We start from the raw sequence: 23061 nt of genomic DNA on the forward strand, positions 1-23061 counted from the left end.
TGTCAGAGCCTCAGAAATTGCTGCAGGCATTCTCTGTACAGGATATCCTCAAATCACCACCTGTTGAGGAGACTTTAGTAGAGTTGAATAAGGCTGACATCAGACTATTGCCCGCATTTACAGAAGGTTTTGTGACAGTTTGCAGCAGGTATTTGAGTAATACTGGCATAAAACAGTGGGGGACATTTAAGAAGGTTTTAAACCTGAAAACTAGTGTAAAAAAAAGTGACCAAATTTGTTGACTTTTCAGCCTTTTGCTCAAGGGCTTGCCTCTTTCGGGAAAAGTCAGCATGGCTAATCTGGATGGGGCATAGCCAACACGGATTTACATATAATTTACCCCAAAAGGTGCTGTAAATTATGCCAGAAATGTGTGCCTGGTTAGGACAGCTGAGAAGGCGTGAACCGCTTCATGCATTCGGTGCAGGGGCAAATCATACTAGGCCCGGTGTAGCAAAGGCTAGACTTAGCGAAACCCCCTATGTTCCTATTTGCCTTAGGTGTCTCAACTAGAGATGAGCGAGCATACTCGCTAAGGCAAACTACTCGAGCAAGTAGTGCCTTATGCGAGTACCTGCCCGCTTGTCTCTAAAGATTCGAGTGCCGGCAGGGGGCAGGGAGCGGCGGGGGAGAGTGAGGAGGAACAGGGGGGGGGGGGAGATCTCTCTCTCACTCTTCCCCCCCCCCCCACTCCCCTCTGCTCACTCCCGCAGCTCACCGGTCTCCCCCGCCAGCACCCAAATCTTTAGAGACGAGTGGGCAGGTACTCGCATAAGGCACTACTCGCTTGAGTAGTTTGCCTTAGCGAGTATGCTCACTCATCTCTAGTCTTAACCCTTTCCAATACAGTGTCGGACCTCGTCTGACATTGAGATTTCTCTAAATAGTTCTTATGTTGGAAGAGGTCTGACACATGCTTCTAACACTATGCAGGACAGAGCTATGCAGAACAGTCTAAGACATTGGAGCTCTGTCCCGCATAGTGTAATATACATATGCAGAACATCTTCTGACATCAGAGAGCTGTCCTGCATACTGTTAGAAACATGTACTATACGCATTGTATGCAGTTATAGGATGCCTCTGTATGGCATTGTATTACAGAGAGAGATATCATTAGAGGAATTAGAAACGAATAGACTCGTATTATATAAATGTATGTAATATAAATATACTTATATTTACAGGATTATTACCAATTATCTTCCTGATGTAAAACACTCGTAACTCATGCTTAATTTTCAAAGCATTGCTAATAAAATCATTGTGACTGTTTATGTTTGTGTTTCTGTTAAGTAATTCCAAGGAATCCATAATGCGCTTTCCCAATGAAAATTAATAAGCAGTCATTTTGCATTATATACTAATGGGCTAATCAGGCCATTAGTAGCTAACTAGCTTCATTTGCATGCATTTAGAGAACAGCGGGTGGTCTGTTCTCTAAATACATCACTTGTTCTCCAGCAGGACAGCAGCTGAAAGAATATTATCAGCGCTGCTGTGGAGAACTCAATGTGAGGTCCCTCTTATCAGGGACAGCGCATTTTAAGCTGTGATGAAATCAACGATGGACGAAAAGTGCACGGTAAGTGCATGATGGGCACACATTTACAAGCAACGATTATCGCTCAAAAGATGGCTTTCGATCCAATTTTGAGCGATAATTGTTGTGTGTAAAAGGGCCTTTGGAATGAAGGAGATAAAAAAACCAAGAAGATTTCAACTGGTCATGTTTAATAATAATTGATAGTTTTGGCCGACCGTTGACAGACTTTAATTGTCTAGAAAAAAAAGTCGGCCACATTTGAAATATGTTTCCAGTAGATAAAAGACCTTTCCTGCATGAACAGTCATTGAATGAACATTGACGGAAAGATCGTTCATCCAATCGCCCGGTATCATTGATAATGTATGGCCAGTTTGAAGGACTGCACTGGCCAATGTAGGCTAACACTCTGTACATCTGTGAAAGTCTATCTAATGTGTATTGCTTATCTTACACTCCAGCTCAGCCTTTATTGCAGAGACTATTTCTGAGATATCGTTCTCAATATTAACAGTCAGGAAAAGCTCAGGTGCTGCTGGAGGCTCCAGAGTGTCAAACTGGGACTGCAGTAAAGTTAATGGCATGAAATGTCCTTTCCTCTTCTGCATCCGTTCAGAGATAAGTTTCATTGAACCTTGCAAATGGATGAACCATGTAACTGAACAAATGTCATCTTCACTGTGTGGGCATGGATCCTCAGGAAGAAGCATGTTACGTCCAGTTGTCAGGGTTTTCCTGTAGGCTTTCTTCAGTGCAGAACATGCCAGCACCACGTGCTGCCGACCGCAGGCGCTCTCTCTATCCGGAAACAGAAAGATCACCTTCTCAGCAAATGCTTTAATCAGGAAACTAATGATATCACATGCTTGTATACATCCCTCTTGTTCACAATAGCAATACTTTAGGTAAATGCATTCCCTGGCACCCTTAACCCTTTCCAATCCAATTTGTATCCTGGTTTTCCTAGGGGGCTTACTCTTTTTCTGCCGTTATACAACGGCGCTATCTGCTGGCTAATGCCAGTACTGCATGAGGTGACATGTTGGATAGGCTCCAACTGCAGAGAGGCTGGCAATATACAGTAAGAGAACCCCGACGGACGTCTTCCAACATGGGAGCTGTACAGCCTTAAATCATAATCTCTTCAGACGTCAGACAGTAGATTGGAAAGGGTTAATGGAAGACTATGGATGAACTGTAATACCAGGCATAGCCAATAGACAAGAGTGGCACTGTTTCTAAGAAGAAGAAAAAAGCAGACCCTTCTTTCTAATCTTATTCAACCTGTTTAAGATCATTATTGTTAGCTCCAACTTTTAGGTGCAGCATTTTTTTGTAATACATTTAACCCTCTCCAATCCAGTGCCGGACCTCATCCGACATCGAGGTTTCCCTGCATAGCTCCCATGTCAGAAGACAGGTCCGACATCGGAGTTCTCTTCTTCATATGTATATTACAGTACGCAGGGGAGAGATCCGATGTCAGATCTCTCCTGCATACTGTAATATACATATAATATATATACAAAGCGCAATATACACATTAACTTACGTTTAATTTAAAAAAAATTGCTCATTTGTATGTGTTTCTGTTAATTCCAATTAACCCATAAAGCGCTGTCCCACACAAAATAAATAGGAGCTGGGGAGTGAGCAGGGAAATTGGATTGGAAAGGGTTGAATATATATAAAGCATTAAAATTGTTATTTTTTCCCAAACTGACACTTTATACTTTGACCTTTCTGCTCTCAAACGAACCTCATCTATGTAGATGACACTGACCATGTGATGAAAACCAGATTCAGTATTAAACATGCAACATTTTCATGTAATGCCAGGTGTCATTGTGAAAGCATTATCCATTATAATAGTTACCCGAAGAACATTTTTTCTCTATATATGACCCCAATTATGTATTGTACAAACATGAACACAGTGCAATTATCACTCATAGGGAACATCCAGATGTGGAATGCTGTGAGAGTCCAGCGCTGCTGTGGAAATGCTCTTTTCTTCATGGTCACTGGTGATTGCTTTGTAAAGCATGTAGACATGAGTGCTTCATTAATCTTTCATATGATGCTCGAGTGATCAAAACAATCATCTGTACTCACTGTATGAATTCATTGTGTACTACAAAAGGTACACGAGTGCAGAATATGTGTGTGTATATATACTATATACACTCATTGTACAAAAAACATCAAGCACCCGGAAGGAGATGTTGGAATCTATTGTAACGTTGATAAGTGATAAGTAAGTGATTACAATGTCAGAGCAAAAGGAGAAATTATTGTGGAAAACTGAACATTTGAAGGAATCCTCTGGTACCCTGTTGTACCGCCTCTAGCTTGGATACAAAATGTGATGCAGGCATGGAGGCTCTAGTACCCTGTTGTACTGCCTGTAGCTTGGATACAAGATGTGATACAGGGGGGGAATGGAGGCTCTAGTCCCCTCTTGTACCACCTCTAGCTTGCATACAAGATGTGATACGGCTGGCATGGAGGCTCTAGTATCCTGTTGTACCGCCTCTAGCTTGGATACAAGATGTGATACAGGGGGGGAATGGAGGCTCTAGTCCCCTCTTGTACCACCTCTAGCTTGGATACAAGATGTGATACGGCTGGCATGGAGGCTCTAGTATCCTGTTGTACCGCCTCTAGCTTGGATACAAGATGTGATACAGGGGGGGAATGGAGGCTCTAGTCCCCTCTTGTACCACCTCTAGCTTGGATACAAGATGTGATACGGCTGGCATGGAGGCTCTAGTATCCTGTTGTACCGCCTCTAGCTTGGATACAAGATGTGATACAGGGGGGGAATGGAGGCTCTAGTACCCTCTTGTACCACCTCTAGCTTGGATACAAGATGTGATACAGGCGGGCATAGAGGCTCCAGTACCTTGCTGTACCGCCTCTAGCTTGGACGCAAGATGTGATACAGGTGGGCATGGAGGCTCTAGTACCCTGTTGTACCATCCCTAGCTTGGATACAAGATGTGATACAGGTGGGCATGGAGGCTCTAGTGCCCTGTTGTACTGCCTCTAGCTTGGATACAGGATGTGATACGGGGGCATGGAGACTCTAGTACCCTGTTGTACCGCCTCTAGCTTGGATACAAGATGTGATATGGGTGGGCATGGAGGCTCTAGTACACTGTTGGGCTACTTCTAGCTTGGATACAAGATGTGATACGGCCGGGCATAGAGGCTCTGGTACACTGTTGGGCCACTTCTAGCTTGGATACAAGATGTAATACAGGGGGGGAATGGAGGCTCTAGTACCCTCTTGTACCACCTCTAGCTTGGATACAAGATGTGATACAGGCGGGCATAGAGGCTCCAGTACCTTGCTGTACCGCCTCTAGCTTGGACGCAAGATGTGATACAGGTGGGCATGGAGGCTCTAGTACCCTGTTGTACCATCCCTAGCTTGGATACAAGATGTGATACAGGTGGGCATGGAGGCTCTAGTGCCCTGTTGTACTGCCTCTAGCTTGGATACAGGATGTGATACGGGGGCATGGAGGCTCTAGTACCCTGTTGTACCGCCTCTAGCTTGGATACAAGATGTGATATGGGTGGGCATGGAGGCTCTAGTACACTGTTGGGCTACTTCTAGCTTGGATACAAGATGTGATACGGCCGGGCATAGAGGCTCTGGTACACTGTTGGGCCACTTCTAGCTTGGATACAAGATGTAATACAGGGGGGGAATGGAGGCTCTAGTACCCTCTTGTACCATCTCTAGCTTGGATACAAGATGTGATACAGGTGGGCATGGAGGCTCTAGTGCCCTGTTGTACCACCTCTAGCTTGGATACAAGATGTGATACGGCCGGGCATAGAGGCTCTGGTACACTGTTGGGCCACTTCTAGCTTGGATACAAGATGTAATACAGGGGGGGAATGGAGGCTCTAGTACCCTCTTGTACCGCCTCTAGCTTGGATACAAGATGTGATACAGGGGGGGAATGGAGGCTCTAGTACCCTCTTGTACCATCTCTAGCTTGGATACAAGATGTGATACAGGTGGGCATGGAGGCTCTAGTGCCCTGTTGTACTGCCTCTAGCTTGGATACAAGATGTGATACGGGGGCATGGAGGCTCTAGTACCCTGTTGTACCGCCTCTAGCTTGGATACAAGATGTAATATGTGCGGGCATGGAGGCTCTAGTACACTGTTGGGCCACTTCTAGCTTGGATACAAGATGTGATACGTGCGGGCATGGAGTCTGTAGTACCTTGTTTTACTGCCTACATAACAAACTGCAAGAATAGGGAAGTACATCAGACCTTAGAGAGTTCTATTTTATGGCTCTGTACAATGCAGAAATTGTTGCTGTAATATGGGTGCATGAGACCGTACACTGAGAGAATACATAATGTTAAATTCCATGAATCTGCCATCCGATAATCTAGAATACAGATGTTGGAGAGTCAACCAACTAGAAAAGTCCTCTGATTAAAAGCACAAGGTAGCCTTACTGCTAAATGGTCATCGTACTTTAACCCTTCCCAATCCAATTTGTATCCTGGTTTTCCTAGGGGGCTTACTCTTTTTCTGCTGTTACACAACAGCGCTATATGCTAGCTAAAGCCAGTACTGCATGAGGTGACACATTGGATAGGCTCCGACAGCAGAGAGGCTGACAATATACAGTAAGAGAACCCCGACGGACGTCTTCCATCATCGGAGCTGTAAAGCCTTAAATCATAATGTCTTCAGACGTCAGACAGTGGATTAGAGAGGGCTAAGACAACTTGTGTTAATATGATAGCCAATGTGATAACTAACAAAAGTACAAATTATTAAGTTAAACTGACGTTTCTGTGTTGAAAAATCACTCAAAATGCTGGACACTGGCGGTTGATCTTCCCTCTAATTTGCTGCTCACTGCACGTTGCCATGTGAAGTCCATCTCTAGCAAGAAAGACCACAAGACAGAATATAGGAAGTTTGGGGGAGGTTGTGCTGCCAATAGAAGTCTATTTGCTATGTTATAGCTACTGAAATGAAATCTATACTGCTCAGTACAGCTGAAAAAAACATCCTCCATACTGTTCTTCATCAATAATTACTAATATGAAGTCCAGAAACTATAATATAAGGCCATGTTCACACCATGTTTGAGAATTAGGTTTGGCATAACTGTTTGCCATACGACTGTATACCATGCAGTACTGAACACATTTTCTTTGCATAGGGTTGTATTAGAAAAGGTAGTTGACTGCTTTTCTCAATCCAGTTGAGGCAATGATTTACATACCAAAGGTATGCTACTCTTGTGTCATACATCTGTCTTATGGAAGAGTATGGGCATGTTAGACTCATTCATGGTGTAAACCTAGCCTAAGCTCCTCTGCTTTGTAACATAAACCAATGTTTCCCAACTCCAGTTCTCCAGTACACCCCATGGATCATATTTCCAGGTGATGCAATTATTGTCAGAGCCTCAGAAATTGCTGCAGGCATTCTCTGTACAGGATATCCTCAAATCACGACCTGCTGAGGAGACTTTATAGTAGAGTTGAATAATGCTGACATAATACTGTGTGTGGGGGGGTAGGGGGGGGGGGCTATTTTAGAAGGTTTTACGCCAGAAAACTGGTGTAAAAAAAGTCAGAAAATGTGGTGACTTTTCAGCTTTTGCTCCAGCCTCTAAACTTATCCCTGAGACATGTGGAACTGTATATCATGCAGTACTAGACGCTTTTTCTTTGCATTCAGTTGTATTAGGAAGTATAGTTGACTGCGCTTCTCAATCCATTTCAGGCAAGGATTTATGGCCAAAGGTATGCCATTCAGAAAGTATTTGCACAAAGATTTGCAGCTTTTTCCTTTTTTTGTGCTGTCCCCAACACTTTTTTAAAAAAGTGGGTGTGGCTTGTTAGGAGCCGGTATGTCTGCCCCAACCGAACTAATGTATAAGTTATGCCAGAAACTAGCATAAATCATACCAGAGATGAACACTCAGTCGGGCCTGGCACATATCTCTGAAAAGGTGCATGGAGCTGCTGGGATGCGCTCTGTACATAAAGAGGCCTATGCCTCATCATGTATTCAGCACAGTGTGCACCATGGGAAATCATACTAAGCCAATGTCTCAAATGTTGGACTTATTCCTATTTGTCTTAGGTGTCTTAAAGTGCCCATACAAATTAGACTAAATTGCTAGAAAAAAAACAGACGTTTTAAACAATCATTCGTTTGGTGACATTTAACAATGATTGGTCATTTAAACTGACCGATGGCAGACTGCCATTGTCTAGAAAAAGTTTTTCCATGTTTGAAATATTTTTACGATAGTCAAATAAAAGATCTTTCATCCATGAACAATTTTTCTTTGAATGAACATTGACAGAAAGATCATTCATCCATCGCCCTGTATCATTGAAAATGTATGGCCAGTTTAAAGAACTGCGACGGTCAATGTCTTGTTGTGGTTGCTGCTAATGTGGAGTTATTTCCTGCATTACAGCTACTGAAATCAAATCTATACAGCTGTACACCATCCTCTGTGCTGTTATTTGTTTGTACTACAGAGAGTTAGGGAGCAGAATGTGCAGTTTTCTCTATGGGCAGTCTATAGAAGACATCACAGCAGCTAGTCTCCACCCACCAGCTCAAGGAAGAGTGAAACTTGTAGCTACAGGCTGTAAAGGGAAAAGCTCGTGAAAAATGTAGGATAAAAGTGATATATAATGGTCAGAGATTCCTCATGTATACATACATGGCAACTAATTCTGAAAAGTTATCTGAAAGTGCATGTGCCTGCTGCATTTTTTCAATGAAATTGTTGATTAATTGCACGATTTTGTCAAAAAACATCTGTTTCATTCTAAAAACCGAGTGTCATTAACAATCAATTGGAAAATGACTCCATTTTGCAGTAAAACTGCATGTCGAAACAAAATAAAATTTTACATGTGGGCCTTAGGCACCCCAGTCCGATACTGGATAATATTAATTTGTGTGCAGGATATATGCTCACCTCTTTATTAATTCATGCAATGAACACAACCAAGGATATCTGTCCTGTGAAGAGAAAGAAATCTGATAATTAATATTCTAAATTTACCAATACAAAGGAATCATTATATCACAACTTCCCAGAATTATTCTTCCTTTCAATGCTTTTTTTACTAAAAAAGACCCTTTAAAATGGTATTGGCTATGTAAAGCCCATGAGGGTGGGGCAGGAGTTAACTTTCTTTGTACTTTTTCTGAAGTAATTCAATAAGAACAATGTACACTGACCAACACTTGAAAGGAGTCCAAGGCCTGTTTAAACCCCTTAGAGACAGTCACTCAACGCCAGTAATACTTGGCCAACTGGTACAGTCACTTAATGCGAACCATATTCATCGCAAACAAATGTCGTTCTCCTCCAGCGGGAGAGGCACAATACATGTTACACAGGTTGTACAGTGCAGTGGTCCTCAGGAAAGATCGTTTCATTACAATGCATTCTCTTCTGCTATACCCAGTTACTTGGTGCCTGGGTGATGGCTTCGCTCACTCTCCACTGTCTCAGATATGTTGCCTACAGCCCAGGTCACACTCTTGAAGAATCTAAAAAAAAATCTAAATCTTGTTATTTGTATAGCGCCAACGTATTCTGCAGCGCTTTCAGGTAATTTACATATTACCCACCACCATGCTAGGTACTCATTTTACCGACCTCAGGAGGATGGAAGGCTGAGTCCATTTTGAGTGGGCTACCTGAACCACGTGGGGATTAAACTTGCAACCTTCAGGTCGTGAGTGAGAGCTAAGGGCTGCAGAAATGCAGTCCTAAGCCCTTGCTTACGACCTGAAGGTTGCAAGTTTAATCCCCGCGTGGTTTAGTTAGTCGGCTCAACCTGAAGGTTGCAAGTTCAATCCCCACATGGTTTAAGTAGCACTCTGAGTCACACTTGGCCGCAGTCTGTCCTACCCACTCTCCTGAACCACTCGTCTGAGAAGTAAGGGCGTAGGCCCAATGATTTCTCTAATAGTAACGGACCTTCCTGGGTTTTAGTGCATCATGCCCTTGCATTCTCACACTGGTTGAGGCCACTTACCGTCTGGTTCCCCATCAGTCGTTGTACCTGGGGCTCTTACTACCCAGCACCATATGGGTTAGGGCACAGTCACCACTACACTCCTGTGAGCCACTAAATGTCACAATATCAGGGTCCTCATCATATAACCTTATAATAGGAGGTATACACAAATTAAAAGTGGGCATTTTCCTTTAAGTTCCTGCAGAACAGAAGCAAAGTATAGTATAACATGGCAATAAACTTAAAGGCGTTGTCCAGTCCAGGCGTTCTTCCTGTGGGAAATATGCAATGCACTTACAATAAGATCAATGTTCACTTCGGGTTTGGCACCTCCTTGTGCATGACAGTCTTGTGACGGAAAGAGAGTGGAATTTAATTGTGGCAAGGCGTCTCATCTGCCAATCTTGTGATCACCCTCCCGATTGCATTTAGACGGAACATGGCAGTAGCTGTCATGTACATTGTCTGCCTCAGCTGTAAAGTGAGCAGGCAGTTTGTCTAGATCACAGGCACTGTCATGTTCCAGCTAAGGGATGGGGCAATTTGGAGGAAGATCACATGATCTGTTGATAGGACGTCTTGCCGCAATGATTAAATGCCAAAGTCATCATGTGACCGCTAGGCACAAGGGGGTCCAGACCCAAAGAACATTGATCTCATTGTCAGTGTACTGTATATTGTCCACATGAACATTGATATAGTTTTAGTTACTTTTTAATGAGCAAGAAAACTTTATGATAGAAACAAATAAAATAAATCACTTGGAATTCCAAATAAAAAATGGTGGAACACTGCAAAGATGAAATCACAAACAAAACATCTGTATGTGAAAAAACTAGGCAGCAGGAATACAAACCTTAGAGAAGTATACCCATCTCCATATGCCGCATCCACCAGTGGCTACGATTACAAAACCAGCCAAGCTGGCTGTCCTCTGCTGTTTCTGTAACTTCTATTACTTCTATGGGAGTTATAGAAGTATCGTAGAATATCCAGTGCGACTGGTATTCCCATCTCAACCACGTTTATCTGACATGGGAATACCTCTTATAACAAAGCTTATTATAACAAAATTAAAGGGGTTTTCCAGGCAGCGTCCACTGTCACTGCTGGGATACACAATGGTCGGAGCAGAAGCCATTTCTTCGTCCCCTGTGCAATGGCCGGTGCTTGCAATTGCAGGAGCAGTTCCCATTGAGAGCTATGCCTACAATTATGAGCACCGGCCACTACACAGAGGGCGGGGCAGCAGCTTCCGTTCCAACCCCAATGTATCCTGGCACTGATAGCAGCCGGTGCCTGGAAAACCCCTCTAAGATGTATATTCTTGGATTCATGTTGGCAGATCCCATCTATTGTGATTGCAATCTGCTATCATTCTAGTGTAAGGAGACCTCCGGACTGTCCTCCAACAGCAGATGCTGAGGAAAACAAGATTAAGCTATGTCTGATTTGCCCAATATTTTGCTCTGCCGCTGTATGCCAGAGGCATTTGGCAACAATCTTCTCATTTTCCCCATTGAAAGACACATGGTGAGGTGACTGTTGGCTAAGTGTGTGCTCACCCAACAGTCATGTTACAGGTATGGCCGGTTTTATGCACAACTTTTCCATAGAGTGCAGATACATTATCCGCCCTTCGAGGGCCATATTCACAAGGCCGAGTATGATTTCTGTCCAAGATTCTAAGGTGCAACTCACATTGGACAACACAGGACACCACCGTCCTTGCTGGACAACACAGGACACCACCGTCCTTGCGCTGTCCAATGTTCAGGATGCTGCACATTTGCATGACCTCATATTGTCCTCGAATCGAATGAAAAGAGAAAATGCGGCCATTTTTCAAACTTGGACTATGGGTCGGAGTGCAAAATTGCATTTGGGAATGAACCAATCCAAATGAATGGGTTCATTTCCCGTGTGAGTACTGTCCAAGTCGGAAAGAATTGACATTGACAATACGCCCCTATGAGTGAGTACAGCCTTATATACACACAGATCAGAGCCACAGTCCACTGACCCAACACATTTAAGACTATACGAGTATTTCAGTGGACCACGGACACTTGTAGAAAGTTAGAACTCTTTTTAAGATGAACTCGGTGTACTTTTACCTCCCACTATTTTCAGAACTATTGCAGACAGTAAGGTAGAGTTGTATAAAACTCCTAATACTATGATGTTAAATGGAAGACATGGAGCAGGCTGCTTTTAAGAACAATTTGCATCTACTGCGGCATAACAGCCCTTTTATCCTTGCATTGAATCAATTGCATGGAAAGCCCAATTTGCTTACTGATTATACAGTATCAGCGAGGAGACAAGGAGGATATATGTATAGGAAAATCCTCACAGACACGGATTTTGGGCCAACATTCTGCTGAAATAAATTCCCTTCCAACTATTTTTCATTGCAGTAAAAGCAGAATGTGTCAGATCTGATAAAGATGAGTGATAGGTTGGCCAGTCCAATCCAATATGACATCTCATGAGGAGATGTCACTCTCAGTCAGCATTCATCAGTGCCCAGCTATCACCTTAGCAAATAGTCTAGTCAAGACATATTCCAAGGATGACAAGCCGGGACCCTGCTGGCTGACTGCAGCAAGCTGAGGATTCTGGCACTTTATGTCCACATTAGTGCAAAGGGAAAATGTGAAGCTACAAACAATAATTGGGATTATACAAGAGGAAAATGTAAAACTGGACAGACAAAAATCAAGGTTAAAAGGGTTTTTTTGGGGAAAATATTATTGATGACGCATCCTCAGAATAGGTCACCAATAGTTATTGGCTGGGGCCTGTCACTCATGACCTGACCGATCAGCTGATTGTGCGCCAGCTGACAATGTCACAATTACACAGGGGTCTAAGTGGAAGTCTCTGCTCCAACCCATGTAGTGGCCGATGCTTGTAACTGCAAGCGCAGCTCTCATTGAAATGAGTGGGAGCCGTGCCTGCAGTTACAAGCGCCGGCCACTTCACGGGTCAGAGCAGAAACCTCTGCTCCAATCATTGTATAACTGCAGCGCTGCTAGCGGGCTCACAATCAGCTGATTGGCCGGGTTCCCAGCGACAGACCCCAGCCAATCAACTATTTATGACCTATCCTGTGGATAGGTCATCAATAGTATTTTACCTGGAAAATCCCTTTTAAATATGTGTATGTGTTTTTATATCTCCTATAGACCTCAATATAGAGAGCTATGCACCTGTACATCCACTTCATCATTCCCTGTATGTGAAAGCTGCTCATATCAGGTGGAGGTTCCAGTGGTGGAAACCCCTATCGTACATATATGGCAAGTTCTGTGTAATTGCCATGCACATCTGAAGTTGGATTACCCTTTTAGAGGAGAATTTTTTTTTAAGGGTATTTTTCAAAAAATGTTAGTAATTGCATATTAGCCATATTGCTATAAATTCATTCTATAAGAAATATAAGAAACACTCATCTGATTGCAATGTCTGGGCAGTAGAAGGACTGAAAAAGACCATAGCCCAATGTCTATAGATTGCCTACTACATCCTGTACAGCATCCAAAGAGCAGGCCCACAGCCGAGGAGACAGCAAGGTAGAATCCTTGTCACGGGGCTCTACCATCTCATCCCCTGAAGGTAGCTCGGGACCCGACCTCGTTACTGCTGGGGGAGATCACAGGGATAGTAACCGGGGGTTACCTTAAGTCCAGTTGTCACTCGTGACGCCACCATTCCTTCTCCTGGAATGGATATTACAGAAGAATAAAATAGCCTCACATCGGAAGAGTATATTTTGGAACAAAACCAGAAACGGTCAATCTTGTCCATTTACTTACATTTGTTGTTAAAGTAACATAACAGTCTCAGTACAATGGCATATAAGATTACTTCACGGTGGAACTCACTGGGTATTGTAAAAATTCACACGCCAAGTTATCTGTAGGTCCTTTCAAACCCGGCAATCACTTTCTCCATCGGCAACAACACTCACTCTAACTTTCTTCTCTTCTCGCCTATAAGCGGTTTCTCTCTCTCCGTACTCAGCAGTGGTACTGGAGTTCTCTGGGTTGAATGGGCCTAGGCTGAGCATTAGGCAATCGTTTGGCCTCCTCCATACTCCACGGACCGACCTGACAGCCTCTCTCAATGACTGCTGACTCTTTAGCATTGACTTTTTGCAAACACATATATTAAGCTTCATCACGTAACCACAAACAATACATTTTTCAGACAGGACAGAACATACCTGACATTATCCCTTTCAGTCCTGCAACGATACACATACATTGTTGCACTCTACAAACAAGACATTGACATGAGACAAACATGGAATATTCTGGAGGGGACCCCATTAACTCTGGGCCACTACACCTGCAGTGGGCTTGTGGGTGTATGATTACAGTTTGCCATAATCTCAGTGATTTCTAATTAGCTACTGAAATCCTGAGATGAAACTGCCCAGTCATTGCTTCCAATACTGTCAATTCTTAGAGTTATTGTTTTAAATGTGATTTATCACAGTATGTATCTGCCCTTTTATGTGATTGTATGTATAATATAAGTGTGTGTTTCTCTAGATCTGTCTTGTTAGAAGCCCGATGAAGAATCATGGATAGATTGGAAAGTGTGTAGTAACATCATTCTCTTTTGTTAGGTATCATATCTGCAAGAATACTGTATTTAACATTTTACTCAGCTTCAGGGTCCTTTTAGACCTGCCGATTTATTTCTTGAACAAGCCAATGATATAGGAATTCACCCGTGCAGCCAGTTTATACCGGTAGAAACATCATTGGTTCATTCAAACAAGAAATCATTCAGTCATTCACATTCATTGTGAATGAGAACAACTGAACGATCGCTACTTAAACTGAATAATTAGCGAACGAGCCAACGATTTTTATGCCTGGATAAAATGAAGGATGAACGAAAAGCGAACAATTTATCGTTCATCATCGCCTGTGTTTATGCTGAAACAAATGTTGTTGAGCTTCGCTCGTTTGAACTATAATTGTTCCGTGGAAACGGTCCTTTTACGTGTTTACCTGGTGTGACATAGGCCACAACGCTCAGTGGGCCCTAGCACCTGCCCATGTTTGCCTGGTGCTGATGCCAGCTCTGCTCCTATTGCTCCTGTCACTAAATGGCAAATATCCAGCCCACTTATATATGTGTATATATATAAGTGTATAATTATATAGGTGTATAATTCCAGTTGGTAAGACATTTTCAAAAAGGGAGTGTATAAATGCATTCATAATTAACCCTTTGCAATCCAATTTTGGATTCAGGGTTTCCTAGGGGGGGTTTCTCTTTCTGCCATTATACTATAGCGCCATCTGCTGGCTAGAGCCAGTACTGCGGTATGGGACCTGCTAGAGAGGCCCCCGACAACAGAGCGGCCAGTAATATACAGTAAGAATACCCTGCAGGACGTCTTCCAACATCGGAGCTGTACAGCTTTCAATCAGTATGTCTTTAGATGTCAGACAGTGGATTGGAAAGGGTTAAATACAGCTTGAAATACATGTATTAGGCTGGCACATATAAAAAGTAAAGGCCCATTTACACAGAACGATGATCACTCAAAATTCGCTCAAAGGACAGTTTGAGTGACAGTTTTGAGCGATCATCTTTGCATAACTCTAATTAGCTAATTAACTACTTAAGAGTTAATGCAGGTGGAGTGGAATACCACCGCGATAGCTCCAAGAACAAAGCAGCTGTTTTGTATATGCAAACAGCTGCATTGTTCTTGGAGCTTTCAGCTGGTGTCCCGCTGAGAACTGCCAGCAGGTTACCAGCTGAAAGAATACTATCAGCACCGCCCACTGAGAAAATCATCATGCGGCGCTGATAAGAGTCATCAGTGATTTCTAGCTTGCTAGAAATCAGAGATGAACGAATAGTGCACGAACAGTGCACGATGGCCACGGGTTTAGACGCAACGATTATCACTCAAAAGACGGCTTTTGAGCATATTTTGAGCAATAATTGTGGTGTCTAAATTGGCCGTTAGTAAAGGCCCATATAAACACAATGATTATCGCTCAAAATTCGCACGGCCATTGTGCACTTTACGTGCACTATTCGTTCATCGCTCATTTCTAGCAAGCTAGAAATTAGTGATGAGCCTTATCAGAGCTGCACACTGATATCTCAGCAGGCAGTGCTGATAGTATTCTTTCAGCTGGCATCCCGCTGGCAGTTCTCAGCAGGACACAAGCTAAAAGCTCCTTGAACAATGCAGTTGTTTGCATATATAAAACAGCTGCTTAGTTCTCTGAGCTATCGCTGCGGTATCCTGCTCGGCCTGCATTAACTCTTAAGTAGCTAATTAGCTACTTTGAGTTATGCAAAGATGATCGCTCAAAACTGTTACTCAAACTATCGTTTGAGCGATTTTTGAGCGATCATCTTTCATGGTAAATGGGCCCTGAGTATGTATCTATAGATTTTGCTGAATTTCCCCAAACCTAATTATTTTCCTTATATTAGCCATGAATACAATCTAACCACCACAAGCCAGCAATGTGAAGCTGTACGTGATGTAGTTGCAGCAAATCCAATTTAAAGGAGCACTTAGATATGTTTCATGAACACAAAAGTTAGCGCATCAATTTCATGCAAACTTTTTTACAATATTAATGAATTAGATTAAACAATTGATTCTCTAAAAATAGCCGAGGAGCGATTAAGTCCAGTCTCGGAAGTAATAATAGTCCACTGCAATACCAGGAAGCATCCAGTGAAGAGTATTTATAAAGTTATACATTCTGCTCATGTTCTTTTTTATATAGTCTTTTTTTCAACTGAACAATAGTTTCTGGGTAGAGGTATATTTACACGAGGAATGAAGCCAGGTAACCCTATCTTTTGATCTGAAGAACTAAGACTGGCAAGACAATACTGTAGTTTCATGTGAGCGTGCCACAAGCTGTGTCAATAGCTCATATTACCTGCTATTATGTTCCTTGCTTAAAGAGTGGCTCTACGAGAATTATCAATGCAGTCCACCTATGACGGCCAGCTGGCAAGATGCTGATCCGCACTTTAGCTCATACTCCTTTTCTGAAGTAGTATGTGGTCACTGCAAATTAACCCTTTAGTGACCAAGTGCCGTAAATATATGGTGCTGGGCTTTGAAACCACGCTATAGGAAATGCACGGCGTAGGTTTAAAGCTCCTGCAATCTAGCAGCAGCTGATTCGATGCATGACTGTCTATTGACAGCCGAGCTCCTACTGTAACAGCCGGGAGCTGAGAAACTTCCTTTCCCGACTATTTAACTCATTTCATGCTGCGATCAATAGCGATCGGGCATGAAAAAGGGTGACTTGGAGGGAGGCTCCTCGCAATGTAATCGCAAGGGGCCAATGGATTTTCAACGCCTGACAAAGTTCATCTCCATGAATTTACTGTTTCTACCTCCTGCAATGTAAACTTAGAGCACTGCCAGAATGCATATCATTTGCATATCATTTGACAATTATGTTGAAAGAAGGAAAAAATACTCCATTCTACTACGTCATTTTTGAAAAATTTGCAGATCTGCAATACAATGCCAACCTATTAAGCCAGCTACGGATGTATTTGTGCGCGTATTCACATGCACATTAGTCAGTGAGTAGAGACCATTGATTTCAATGGGCTCATTCATGGGCGGGTATTTTGCGTGCGCATTTCGGACGGACGCACAAAAACAAGAAGATAATGCATGCTCTCTCTTTCTGTGTATTTGTCCAGCAAGGGTTCCCATAGACAACAAGGGTCAACAAGGAGGGGGGTTGCTAATGTGCATACAATATGCAAGCAGAGGTGTGAAACACTGTGTAATTGCACTGGAAGAAGAACACATCTGGAACGAATTAGCAATTTCAATGATTGTTTTGGCTTTCCGCACGCAAATAAAAAGTACAGTGGAATACACCAACACGTGTGCAGAAAAGGCTCGTTCATAGCGCAAAAGCAATTACGCATACGTCTGTGTGAAGCCGGCCTTAAAGGGCTTCACCAGTTTCAGAATCTTCTGACGTTATTTAGGCTTGTCCAAAGATTACATTGATGAAAGTCTAGCCTCTCAGATTGCTTTTTTGTCTGCCGCTGGCTAGCCATGATGGTCACAATCATCCATTTCTACAAGTTTTCATCTTGAGTTTGGCAAGCTTAAAGAAAATATAAACAGCTGGCCAAAACCGAAAACAACAAAAGCAGCAATACTCCGCTGTCTTCTCCCTCCGGTAAGCAGCGCAACGGCTCCTGTGGCTTTCGGACTGTGTCTACAGCAGAAGTCAGGGGACCTCTGCAACCAGACACTGCAGCGTCCGCATCCCGAACTCCTGGCATCATGGCATCCAAGATGCCAGGACAATTAATGGTATATAGAGTTATATTTGGAAGGTAAAGTCTGACTCCTAGGGTGACGTCACATCATGACGTTTTCTTGGCAGACTGTTTTTGCAGGGTGGTTTGCCATTGCCTTCTCCGGTCATCTCTTACTCCCCAGCAAGATGGGTACTGATTTTACCAACCTCGGAAGGATGGGAGACTGAGTCAACCTTGAGCTGGCTGTTTGAACCCGCAACCTTTAGGTCCTGAGCGAGAGCTTAGGACTGCACTTTTGCTGCCCTAACACTCTGTGCCACATGGGGGAAGTGCTAACTTATTCCTTTTTTCATTTTTACGGCTAGTACGGTGGTGTAGTCGTGGCTGCCTCCGCGTTGTCGTGCATTCCCACCCATCTGTCCCTTTAATTGGACCATATAAATTGGTATCCTACTTTTCTTGGTTTTAGTTGTAGGCTTAGGCCCAAGAGAGATGTATGTTAAAAGGTAGGAACCCATCTTTCCCAGGTTATGATTAAACCACCTGGACGTTGGTGGATAGGCCAATATACTTTGATCAAACTATATACTAAGAACCTTGCATTTTTTAATGTGGCTAGTATATACACTATAGTTATGTATTTTCCTGATAAACAATGTATTTGAGGGCTGTTACCATGTGTTTCTGCTGGGGCAATGAACAGTGACATTGCTGCCTCCGCTTCCGCTCTGACCCCGATGTATCCCAAAGGGCACTGCCTGTAAAAACCCATTTAATGGTTTTATACTTTTATACTATACAATCCTGTACATCTATGGGTGAGGATATCCAGGGATAAGTAAAGGAGTTTAGTAACTTCATCCCATACCATTGAGGGAGATGATCTTTCAAAATTAGAACAAACAACAAAATATTGGATTTTGTCCAATTGATTATAAGTCCAGTAGGGGCTCCAAATTGCTCATACATACAATTAACATGCACCACCGAGAGAATATTGCCCAGAAAAGAAGCCTGTCATCCGCATATACCAAAATCCTGTTCCTCCTCGCTCCCAAAAGAAACACCTCTTAAGATACCTTTACATGGAACGACTATCAGACAAATATCTTTCCGAAAACCTAATTCAAACGATAGTCGTTGAGTGTAAACGTGGCAACCGACAGGGTCATGAGCAATAAGTTGCTAGTTGTTTTGTTTTTGCTTACCAAAAAGATAGTCACTGGTTGATCAAAAGTCCTCTGGTGTGAAGTCATAGTCGTTCACATTTGAACGACTTGCCAATGAATTTGCATGGAGAACCCCTCTATGGATGACATCTTGGCAAACAACTAATATACAAACATCGTTCTGCATAAAAGCAAACAAACAACTGTCATTTACATGCAGCGCTTTTACTTCCAGTATTTTGAGCCGGACCTGCAGCGGATCCTCCGACTGGAATTCCATCGCAGGCGTGAAACCTGCCTTAAGATCCCAAAAGCAACAACAGATATTGGAGGCTGAGAGATCATAGAATGGTAGAGTTGGAAGGGCCCCCCACGGTCATTGGGTCCAACCCCCTGCTCAGTGCAGGATGTGCTAAGGCCCATTTAGACACAACGATGATTGTTCAAAATTCGCTCAAAAAAAACATCTTTTGAGCGATAATCGCTGAGTCTAAACACGTCCCCATCATGCACTATTTGTTAGCGCTGACTTAAAAAAAAAAGTCCTTCCTACTTATCAGACCACAAGCTGAGTTCTCCGTGGGTAGCGCTGATAGCATTCTTTCAGCTACTATCCTGCTCGAGAACAATGGAGCTGAATGCAGATAACAGACCTCCAGCTGTTATCTGCATTCAGCGAAAGGTTTCATTTGCACGCTGAAAAGCTAATAAGTAGCTGAGTAGCTACTTACTAGTTTATGCAAAATGATTGCTCAAAGCTGTCACTCAAACTGTCGTTTGAGCAATTATTGAGTGATCATCGTTGTGTCTAAATGGGTCTTTAGAAAACATTATCACTATTATCAAACTTGCTTCGCCCTGCAGCTGCACTACATTGGTACAAAGCAAATATAACATGTCAGTTATTTATTGCCATACCTGGTCATTTAGCGGTATCCCCCGAGACATCTTATTTCTATTTTCGACAGGGTGATAGTCATCTGCATCATAGAATTTACATCCCAACTGCAATAAAATATAACATGTTATGAAGATCATCGAGTGATCCCCGGAAACACAGAAACACTTTTATTGCCCTTTCACACAGATGGAATTTGGCCACAAGATACACAAAATTCCACACCACAATCCGCATGCCTCTAAACAGATTTTGAGGTGCAATTAAAAACAGCTTCAGGCCGCCTTCACACGGGCGTATTTGCCCACATTTATTAGAACATTCTGATAAAAACATAGGAAAGAGAAAATCCATGCGGACACTTCATCAGTACTGGAAAACAACAAAGGGCTCATTCAGACGGGCGTTCAGTTGTTGTGCCCCTCCCACCCCCTTTATTAGAGTAGATTGGAATTCTATTATAATATTAACCCCCTTCTCAACTCTGGCCAAGTTGATGATATTAATATAAAATATATATTTTTCCATAACTTTCTGTTGTGTAAAGTCTGGGTGCCTCTAATCAGGCGCATCTTATAGTCCGAAAACACGGTAATTACTTTAGATAAAAAACATCTAACACCCATGACTAGATCAAAAACAGGTTATAGAGTGGCTTCACACAGTGTTTTAGGAAAAATAGCACGTTGTCCTGAGTTGTTCCCATTTGTAATATAGAGGATAAGGAGTGCGCTGGGTAATTAGTGTTGTTTGTGCGGTTGCCTAATGTACAACACAAGGATGAAGAAACGTGAAAGGCTTTAATTAAATGGGCTTCAGATGCTACAAGCATGTCTTCCACAGGCAAATTGTATTTTTATACCATGACTACAGTATTACGTTATCAATAATGTATGCACATGTAATCGTATGATTCTCTAAGGTGATTTTCTTCACATAGGCAAGAAAATCTTATTCTTATTTATGCTCTTATAAATATATTTAGAAAAACTGTGCATTGTGCCACATCTAGGGCATGCCACAAAGAATGCAGAACGCTCTAATCACAATTTTGGGGAAAAAAGTTTCCTTTTTAATTGAAAATCACGCTTTCCATTCACTCATCGCTGGACTGTTATGAAAAAGAGTGATTGCCAAATGCCCAAAATTTCCAATATGGAGACCTTACTTACTGTATATATGCGGGTTAGATTGTCGAATACAGCAGTAAACATACCTGATCCGCCAGAAGAGATCCTACTTCTGTTCTGTGTAAAGACAGACACAAGTCATTAAACATCTTGTACCTGTCCCAATAAGCATACTACTTGAAGGGTTTAAACAGACGGCCATAGCTTTGTCCCATTTTGCGGGTGTGAAAATCGCAGGCAAAACGGGATGGAACAAAACCATTGATTTCAATGATTTTGTTTTATCTAGCGGGATTCTCGCGCATTAATACTACCCGTGAGAAACGATAGGACTTGGCCTATCTTTCTCGCAAGTAGTTCTTCTGCATGCAAGAAAAGATAGGGCAAGACCCATCTTCCTACTTTTTCCCCTAAACTTGCGCGCAATAGCCCCCCCCAAAAATCACTGGTTCATGCGCTAATACGCTCCATAGGGGCGAGCGTATTTGCCCATGCGCCAGTCTGAAGCCACCCTGAGGCCGGGCTCACATGACCTTGTTTTCAGCTTGCCACGCACAGCAATGATAATGCGTATTTGCTGCGTGCCACTAATCCCCATGCAATATCTTGGCGTGTATGCACACGTAAAACACGCCAAGATTGAACATGCTGTGATTTTGTTTTTCTGCGCGGCTTGTGTGAGCGGTACAATGAAAGCATATGGGAGTTTGCTACTGCATATTAAATTGCACGGGTAATATGCAATGAGCATACGGTCGTGCGAGGCTGGCCTTATGAAGAGAGAGGGAGAAAGCATACAACTTCACATCGACTGTTTTTTAGTATTAGGTGTTTTTATGCTTATTTTTGTGCACGTTCGGGTCTATATAGGGGAACCCTTCTGATTTAGAACTTGTAGTGCCCATAGAGAATATTGCTGATGCTTTCTTTAAAAAATGACCTTTTGTCATATCTTATATGTATACATGTTGCTCTGCCTTTCTTTACGGTTTTGAAAAGCGTCGCAAAAAGCAAAATCCATGACAAATCCATATCTGCAGGTAAAGAATGTGTAGTTTGCTATGAACTTGCTTGCGCCGTAAAAGTACACTTTGTGTGAAGCGTTCTAGAAAAGTTTTGAGTTGGATGTAGTTACACTTTTCTAGAAGTGATTCCTTAAATAAACCCTGTGTGCGCTGGATCTGATGAAACAATGTATACAGTAGAACAAACTGCCTTCCTCTATGTACGCAGCCCCCTGTGCTCCATCCCCAGGCCTCATTATGAGCCTTCTCTACACATGAGATTTGCCTCCTCCCAGCGCACACATGGGAGTAGCCTTTGTTCTCTTGTGATCAGAGCAAAGCAGGATTTGCAGAGTCAGATGACTGTATTGCTGGGGTAATGCTAGGTCCAGCTGCTGTATATAGAGAATATACCTACTTCCCAGATCCACTCACGCCCATCACCACGACTATCATAACTTCAGACGACTAGTAAGAGACCGTGTGATCCTTCCTGCAGGTCATGGCGTTGCTCTGCAAGACGACAGGGAAGTGAATACCTCGTACTGCAGCGATCGGCGTCATTCTCCTCTCGCACTGCTATTTGTCCTCATTAAGCAATCATTATGTCAATTATTAAATCATTAAACGAGCCTGAAAGAAATGTAACTCCCAATGTTACGTAAAATGTAAGTTATGAACTGAGAAATAGTAACATTTCACAAGAATAAATTGATTTATACACATTACAGTAGACACAACAGAAACAAAGCCATATCTGCACAACCCAGAGATATGTAGAAGGGCTCTCATGCAAGCGTATGGTCACTGCATATTATGCACACAACTTCTGCGCGTGTAATATGCAGTATCAATCTCCTGTAGACTTTAACTGCACCTCTCACACACAATGCGAGAAATGCGCCTGCAAAAATACATTGCACCATGCACTATCTTGGCGCATATTAGGCGT

The 23061-nt window shown here is 42.7% G+C and overlaps 1 protein-coding gene across 2 annotated transcripts; it reads right to left on the reverse strand.

The window, feature by feature from the left end:
* Window positions 1-1723: 1723 nt before the first annotated feature.
* Window positions 1724-22653, reverse strand: IDNK (IDNK gluconokinase). 2 transcript variants are annotated; one of them, XM_066601999.1, is made up of 5 exons: window positions 22528-22653; window positions 21192-21222; window positions 19996-20082; window positions 8545-8588; window positions 1724-2344 (listed from the first exon to the last, which is right to left on the reverse strand). In XM_066601999.1, exons 1-5 carry the CDS (start codon window positions 22563-22565, stop codon window positions 1978-1980), a joined length of 567 nt encoding a protein of 188 aa, XP_066458096.1. In that variant the 5' UTR covers window positions 22566-22653; the 3' UTR covers window positions 1724-1977. The 2 variants fall into 2 exon arrangements, with proteins under 2 accessions (XP_066458096.1, XP_066458097.1); XM_066602000.1 differs by lacking the exon at window positions 22528-22653 and having other exon boundaries at window positions 21148-21209.
* Window positions 22654-23061: the final 408 nt, after the last annotated feature.

The sequence above is a fragment of the Eleutherodactylus coqui genome, chromosome 5, assembly GCF_035609145.1.
Source record: "Eleutherodactylus coqui strain aEleCoq1 chromosome 5, aEleCoq1.hap1, whole genome shotgun sequence".
Lineage (NCBI taxonomy): Eukaryota > Metazoa > Chordata > Amphibia > Anura > Eleutherodactylidae > Eleutherodactylus > Eleutherodactylus coqui.

Bases quoted from the DNA above. Each gene is read 5' to 3' on its own strand.
- IDNK (XM_066601999.1), bottom strand. From the start codon at position 22,565: ATGATAGTCGTGGTGATGGGCGTGAGTGGATCTGGGAA. The intron at 21,223-22,527 runs GTAGGTATATTC...GTCTTTACACAG, and splicing joins GGCGTGAGTGGATCTGGGAA to AACAGAAGTAGGATCTCTTC. The intron at 2,345-8,544 runs GTGAGCATATAT...GTTTCCGGATAG, and splicing joins TTGCATGAATTAATAAAGAG to AGAGAGCGCCTGCGGTCGGC.